The sequence below is a fragment of the Balaenoptera acutorostrata genome, chromosome X, assembly GCF_949987535.1.
Source record: "Balaenoptera acutorostrata chromosome X, mBalAcu1.1, whole genome shotgun sequence".
Taxonomy (NCBI): domain Eukaryota; kingdom Metazoa; phylum Chordata; class Mammalia; order Artiodactyla; family Balaenopteridae; genus Balaenoptera; species Balaenoptera acutorostrata.
In genome coordinates, this window is record NC_080085.1 from 65,247,421 (window position 1) to 65,255,816 (window position 8,396).

The window sequence follows — 8,396 nt, forward strand, 5'->3', positions numbered from 1 at the left end:
GAATATATACAAATGGGCAATAAGCACATGGATAGATGCTCAACATCTTTAGTCATCAAGGAAATACAAATTAAAACCACAAGGATACATGACTTCACACCCACCAAGATGGCTAGACTAAAAAACGTCAGATAACAACAATTAGCTAGGATATGGAGAAACTGGAACCCTGTACACTTCTAATACTAATGTAAAATGTTGTAGTCACTTGGAAAACCAGTCTGGCAGTTCCTTAAAGAACTAAACAGAATTACCATATGACACAACAATTCTACTCTTAGGTATACACCCAAGAGAAATGAAAACTTATGTCCATATAAAACTTGTACATGAATGTTTATAGCAGCATTATTCATAATAGCCAAAAGATGGAAACAACCTGAATGTCTATCAACTGATGAACGCATAATCTTTTACATCCATATCATCGAATATTATTCAGCCATAAAAAGGAATGAGGTATTTAATGCATGCCATAACATGCATGAACCCTGAAAACATAATGCTAAGTGAAAGAAGCCAGTCTCAAGACCAAATATTATATGATTCCATTTATGTGAAATGTCCAGAATGGACAAATCTATAGAGACTGAACATAGATTAGTGGTTGCATAGGCCTGGTGCGGCAGGGGGAAGGAGGGTGATAGCCAAAAGGGTAGCAGGTTTCTTTTTGAGGTAATGGAAATGTAAAATTGACTATGGTGATGGTGGTATATACCACTGAATATACTAAAATCCACTGAATATACTAATCCACACTTTAAGTGGGTGACTGTATGATATGTGAATTAATCTCAATAAAGATGTTTAAAAAAAAAACAAATGAAAAAAGTATATGATCAGTGTCACGATCAAGAGTCGAGGACTCGTTAAACATAGATAAAAAGACACTATGGAACAAGTATATGATGCCTTAGTTTCTACCATATAAATATTGATGAAATAAATCCAAAATTCTATCATTCAAAATTCATTAAGTCCTTTTAATATTAATTAGTGAGGTAGAGAGGCAATTGTATAATAATCATTACAATTTAGGTCTTATCATATGAAATCCTCCCAGTTTAAGGAAAAACTATTTTTCTTAATAAACTCAAATTAATAATAATAAACTCAAAATGGATTAAAGACCTAAATGTAAGACCAGATACTATAAAACTCTTAGAGGAAAACATAGGCAGAACACATTCTGACATAAATCGCAGCAAGATCTTTTGTGATCCACCTCCGAGAGTAATGAAAATAAAAACAAAAATAAACAAATGGGACCTAATTAAACACAAAAGCTTTTGCACAGCAAAGGAAACCATAAACAAGACGAAAAGACAACCCAGAAAATGGGAGAAAATATTTGCCAACAATGTGAATGGCAAGGGATTAATCTCCAAAATATACAAACAGCTCATACAGCTCAATATCAAAAAACCTAACAACCCAATCAAAAAATGGGCAGAAGATCTAAATAGACATTTCTCCAAAGAAGACATACAGATGGCCAAGAGGCACATGAAAAGATGCTCAACATCACTAATTATTAGAGAAATGTAAATCAAAACTACACAGCATCACCTCACACCAGTCAGAATGGCCATCATCAAAAAATCTGCAAACAATAAATGCTGGAGAGGGTGTAGAGAAATGGAAACCCTCCTACACTGTTGGTGGGAATGTATATTGATACAGCCACTATGGAGAACAGTATGGAGGTTCCTTAAAAAACTAAAAATAGAATTACCATATGATCCAGCAATCCCACTCCTGGGAATATATCCAGAGAAAACCATAATTCAAAAGGATACATGCACCCCAATGTTCATTGCGGCACTATTTACAATAGCCAGGACATGGAAGCAACCTAAATGTCCATCAACGGAGGAATGGATAAAGAGGATGTGGTACATATACACAATGGAATATTACTCAGCCAAAGAAAAGAACAAAATAATGCCATTTGCAGCAACATGGATGGACCTAGAGATTGTCATACTGAGTGAAGTAAGTCAGACGTTGAAAGACAAATATCATATGATATTGCTTATATGTGGAATCTAAAAAAATGGTACAAATGAACCTATTTACAAAACAGAAATAGACCCACAGACATAGAAAACAAACTTATGGTTACCAAAGGGGAAAGGGGGGGAAAGGATCAATTAGGAGGTTGGGATTAAAAATATACACTACTATATATAAAACAGATAACTAATAAGAACCTACTGTATAGCACAGGGAACTCTACTCAATACTCTGTAATGACCTATATGGGAATAGAATCTAAAAAGAGTGGATATATGTATATGTATATGTATAACTGACTCACTTTGCTGTACAGCAGAAACTAACACAACATTGTAAATCAACTATACTCCAATAAAAATTAATTTAAAAAAATGAAGAAAATATATGATCAGTGTCAGGATCAAGAGTCAAGGACTTGTTAAACATAGATAAAAAAGGCACTATGGACTAAGTATATGATGCCTCAGTTTCTACCGTATCAATATTAATGAAACAAATCCAAAATTCTATCATTCAAAATTCATAAGTCCTTTCAATATTAATTAGTGTAGTAGAGAGGCAACTATATAATAATCATTACAATTTATGTCTTATATGAAATCTTCCCATTTTAAGAAAAAACTGTTTTAGGTGTTTCCCTCTATGAATAGTGGTCTAGTAATTATTAGATAAGTATCTTTAGAATTCAACAAACATTCACTATGTGATTAGGGTCTGTCACAGTCTTAATTACCCTTATATAAATATCTAACACACAGAAGGCAATAAACAAATGAATGGCCTTAATGGCTGTCATTTATCTATACTAGAACTTAGTCTCCTCATCTGCAAAATTAGAAGGGCTGGATACGATCTTTACTTTTTTTAAAAAAAATACTTTGTGGAGTACTTTATTTTTTTTTAATTTATTATTATTATTTTTTATTTTTGGCTGCTTTGGGTCTTTGTTGCTGCGCGTGGGCTTTCTCTAGTTGCAGTGAGCGGGGCCTACTCTTCGTTGCAGTGCGCGAGCTTCTCACTGCGGTGGCTTCTGTTGTTGCGGAGCATGGGCTCTAGGCGGGTGGGCTTCAGTAGTTGTGGCATGCAGGCTTCAGTAGTTGTGGCTCGCGGGCTCTAGAGTGCAGGCTCAGTAGTTGTGGCGCACGAGCTTAGTTGCTCCGTGGCATGTGGGGGTCTTCCCGGACCAGGGATGGAATCCGTGTCCCGGCATTGGCAGGTGGATTCTTAACCACTGTGCCACCGGGGAAGTCCCTGATCTTTTCTAAAGTAGTAGTGTTCAATAGAAATTTCTGCAATGATGGAAATGTTCCACATCTATATGGCTATTCAGCCCTTAAAATGTGACTAATGCAACTGAGGAATTAAATTTTTAATTTAATGTAAATTTAAACAGTCACAGGAAGCTAGTGACTACCACATTGTACAGCATAGCTCTAGGGCAAAATCCTGTGTGAAAAACACATTTCACAATGCATTCCAGTAACCACATACACATGGTAATGTATATATATGTATTCGTAAAACAATACTTCCCTTAATACATATAAAGCCTTGATATTTTCTTTCCTATTCTACTAAATTTCATCTAAAACAAAGTGCTGATCCAACCCACTAACGTGATTTCATAACACTGCACTAAGGCTCCTTTCAGCTCTAAAATATGCTATAAATACTAATGATTGTCCTAAAAGTATGCATTCAATATTTATTTTGTAATCTTAACCACAAGTGACTAATTAATCTGAAAATTTGCCTCAGGTTGTAGCAGGTTCTACTTTAAAAGCCTTATAATCATTCCTTCATCTCCCTGTTAAATCAACATTTTTAAAACAGAGGCAAGAGTTGCATGTCTTTAAGAAGTAGAAAACAAAGGTAACATCTTTTCCTTGTTTTTCATACTTCAGAAATGGTAACCAAAGAAATGGCAGGATATACAGGAGAGAGTGAAGGAAATTGTGGGGATAGTGTTCATGTAAAGAGAGAAAGCTAACTTGTTACTGTCATCACCTCCTCTGAATCTCCTAATGACGTCTCCTTCCCCCTCATTCTTCGAGCCTGAAAGTCCTACAAATTTTATCTTTTTTTAAATTAATTTTTACTGGAGTATAGTTGCTTTACAATGTTGTTTTAGTTTCTATTGTACAGCAGTAGAAAAGTGAATCAGCTATACATATACATACATCCCCTCTTTTTTGGATTTCTTTCAAATTTTATTTTAACTTCATCTGGCTTATTAGAGGACTAGAGAACAAGACTGGTTCCCAAGAGATCACATGTTACAAATTTCAACTACAGAGTGCTTTTAAAAAACCTTAATAGGGGCTTCCCTGGTGGCGCAGCGGTTGAGAATCTGCCTGCCAATGCAGGGAACACAGGTTCGAGCCCTGGTCTGGGAAGATCCCACATGCCGCGGAGCAACTAGGCCCATGAGCCACAACTACTGAGCCTGCACGTCTGGAGTCTGTGCTCCGCAACGAGAGAGGCCGCGATAGTGAGAGGCCCGCGCACCGCGATGAAGAGTGACCCCCACTCGCCGCAACTAGAGAAAGCCCTCGCACAGAAACGAAGACCCAACACAGCCAAAAATAATAAATAAATAAATAAAAATTAAAAAAAAAAACCTTAATAAAAGGATCTGGATTTGCTTCTCTACCCTAATCTGCCATCTCCTATCATGAAATCCTCACTAGTCTAAACTATAAGCAGTTCTACAGAAGTTTCATGCTCTCTCTTACCTGTGGGCCTTTGTACGTGCTATTCCCTCTTTAGCTAACTTCTAATTTTTCAGGTCTTGGTTTAGATATCAGTTACTCAAGGCAATTTTCTCCACCTTAAGATTAGTCTTGATGCCTCTCATGTATATTCCTCCAGTACTTTGTACCTTCCCCATCATTGCACTACTGTATTAATTGCCTGTTTACTTATCTATTTCCCCTACTAGATTTTAAACCCTTTAAGGACAGGGTGTATATTTTGTACTGTTCACTGATATAAAGATGTTCAATAATTACTGAATGAACATATCGATATAATTCCTTCAGCATTCCACATGTCTAGTGTCATACTCCCTGCTTGGAATGTTCTCCCCAGTTTTATTGCCAGCATGAGATCCTCTCTATAATCTAGTTCTTAATTATCACTATTTCCTCTGGATGCCTACAGCCCTTATTATTTATACTATTCATTTGATATTTAATCTACTACGTTGTTTTTTAGTTATTCTTGTAATGCATAGATCCGATCTCATTAACTAAATTGTCCAGCTTGAAGATATTACTGTGTTTCTCTTGGTACTCCATTACCTAGCATAGCACTATGTACATAGCAGACATTAAACATCTGTTGACAAAGAATCGAAACTTGAAAGGCTGTTTCTCATATGAAGCTGACAACACTTTAGCGATACAGATGAACAAGGGGTGCCAATTAAGCTTTCTGTCAATTATAGGCAATAAAAAGATATACTGAAGTACGAATACAAATAACAATAAAACACTATTCTTAAGTGAGAGATAATAATGAACACAAATATTAAGATGCACTGTAGCCATAGCTACATTCATTAAAGATAAGTAGCCTTATGGCTTCCAAAGTGACCTGTGTACACAAAAGAATACTGTTTTTCAGATCAAAGGATAATCGTATTTACATATGAATTTAGGGCGGTCTATGTTTTGGAGACATAGATAATTACGGTTTGGGCCTATCAAGGAGCCCTGTCAGCAAGGAAGCTAACTGGTGCTAACTCAATTTGCCGCTTGTTAACAGGCAGCTTGTTATCTTCCAATGCCCTCCAAATTGCTACTTCTGACTGAGTAAAATCTTAACCATTGGCAAACTGGTCCCAAATTCCATTACTAACTTTGGAAAGTAGCCCAGTTCTCCTTGCATTTAGAAAAGTAAGCAGTATGGGAATGGTGTCTACTCTGCCTCTTAAACTAAGAGAAAAAACTGTAAATCCTGCGAGAGTCACCAGCGCTCCAGGTGCCCTCTGCCCGGAACCTTCCGTCCCGTTCCCATTTACTGTACCCCAAAGATTTTCTTCACCCCTTCCTCAAATTTCCAACCCTAACTTCCTTCACTTACTGCTGCTCCAAGTTAGCCCTGACAACCTTTCTTCTTTGTACTGGCTCTGCCCTGAAGACACAAGGGCAACCTTTTCCCTATAGGTCCCCTTGTCCTTCACGCTACACTTCCAAGTGAACGGCATCTCACCTGGGAGATTCCAGCAGTTCCCGAGCCGCCGAGCTGACGTGACCTCCATTGCGGACCTGGGCTCCAGATAGAGACTAGGGGCCGGATCGGTATCACGGCGTGCCAACAACGCTTTTCGAAAGCAGCCGCCGCAGCTGCCCAGCGCCAGGAAGGTATCGCGAGCAGCGCCATCTTAAGCGAGGGAAGAGGAACCGAGAGCAGAGGATTGTGGGACGCTGGCGGTCCGAACTCGCTACCTTAATCCTCCTCACCCGCCTCCCTCCCTGGAGGAGAGCGGAAACAGCTTCTCTCTGAAGATTCGGATGCTTTAGCGCAACCGCTTTTTTTCTTCTAGGGCCGGTCTTTGAGTGTCTTTTTTACACAGCAGGGAATAACGGAGTAACATTGTCTTTCTCTCTTTTCCTAGATTTGTCAGGTAAAACACAGGATGCGCAGTTAAATTTGAATTTCAGATAAACAATGAATCATTTCTTAGTATAATTATGTCCCAAATATTCCATTTGCTAAATCTGGCAACCCTATCTTGTCAGTCATTTCACTCTTCTCCTGCCGCCTCCAACTCAGTGCCAAAATCCACTCTCTCCATTTTCCCTGTGAATATTCTTATCACTCTCCTGTGTACTAACGCTCAGGGCAGATTAAACTACAGATATTGATTTCCCCGGGAAGGAAGCTTCATCTGTGAGATTCACTGCCTGTGAGAGTCACTTGCTGTGTTGTAAGTGCTTGCATTTGGCTGATTGTTCTTTTTCGCACAAACTTTGGAGCAGTTTTCCTTTGGTCTTTTGCTCTTGGAAGAGTTTTAAACACACACACACACACCCCCTTTACTCTGCTAATTTGCCTCTCTACCTCTTCCCTTTGGTTTCTGCAGCATCTAATTATTGCAAAACAGCTAGATTCGCTGAAGGACGGTAAAATGAAAATGTATGCAGAGAAGTCCATGTTTAAAGACAGGTTTATATTCTTTTGTCACCACTATCATCCAACAAAATAACGTTGAAATATGTTTACAGTTATCTAGGAAACTACATTTCCAAGTGTAAATGTAACCTGAAGCCCTGGCGACAGTAATGCGTTTGCAATTTCTATTCATTGCTGCGTTCTCAAACTTTAACACAAGACAGGCAAATAATTATTAACTCCTTATGTAGATGCACCATGGACTAATGATAAGTCTGATGAAGACAAAGGATATGCATGGCCCATGCAGTTAGCTTTACTTTGTTTCAGGATTCATATTACACCCCAGGTTTCCAGGGTAAGAGGATGCTTGAAAGGAATTATTTACAGAAGAATAAAGTTTCCAGTTGAAGGGAATTCCATGTGAAGGAAATGGCATTTTTAACAGCAAGAAGTCGAAAGAAAACACTTCCAGGTTCAGGAGTCTAGGGAGTGTATGGCAGAGAAGAGATGAGCCTGGGTGAGCAGAGGCCTGATGGTGAAGGGGCTTGTATTTCATTTTAAGAAGTTAATGCTTGATTCTGTACCTAGTGAATGGTTTTAATCAGGAAAGTAACATGGTCAGATCTGTATGTTCATTAAACCACTCTGGCTTAAGTAGTAAGGTTGGACTGGAGGGAGTTCAGATTGGAGTCATGAATTTAATGCCATAGTCATAAAATAAAGGCCTGAACCTGGCAGTAGCAATCGAAGTAGATCAATTCCAGAGATATTATGGAGATAGGATTGACAGAACTTTTAGTGATTGATTGGATGCTTCTGGCTTATTATTGTCTAGTTGACAAATCAATAATGGCCTCTTTCATTAATGCCTACCTATATCATCATCAGTAAATATTTACTCAGCATCTATTCTGTGTTATCAACACTTTACACTAGAGAAACCCTAGACTCTACCAATGATTTCTATTAGGGCTGAGTACTGCCACTGAATCTTTCTACCCAGGTAAAGTATTGTCCAGTAATGCTCTAATTTTTTTTTTTAATGTAGGAACCTGGGAGTTCCCTGGCGGTCCAGTGGTTAGGGGTCCGTGCTTTCACTTCAGGGGGCACGGGTTCAATTCCTGGTCGGGGAATTAAGATCCCAAATGCTGCGCAGTGCAGACAAAAAAACATTTTTTTTAATGTAGGAACCTATACAATATATATTTTGTGAGAGACTATCAGATATAATGCGACAAAATAATATCTTAAATTTT

At 38.2% G+C, this 8,396-nt stretch overlaps 1 protein-coding gene across 1 annotated transcript in view; it reads right to left on the minus strand.

The window, feature by feature from the left end:
• ABCB7 (ATP binding cassette subfamily B member 7) overlaps nt 1-6,424 on the minus strand; it is a 150,756-nt gene extending 144,332 nt beyond the window's left edge. Inside the window, exon 1 of the mRNA XM_057537985.1 lies at nt 6,235-6,424. Coding sequence (XP_057393968.1) covers nt 6,235-6,405 — 171 coding nt within the window. The 5' untranslated portion in view covers nt 6,406-6,424. The remainder of the gene's footprint in view (nt 1-6,234) is intronic.
• Between the last annotated feature and the right edge of the window lie 1,972 nt (nt 6,425-8,396).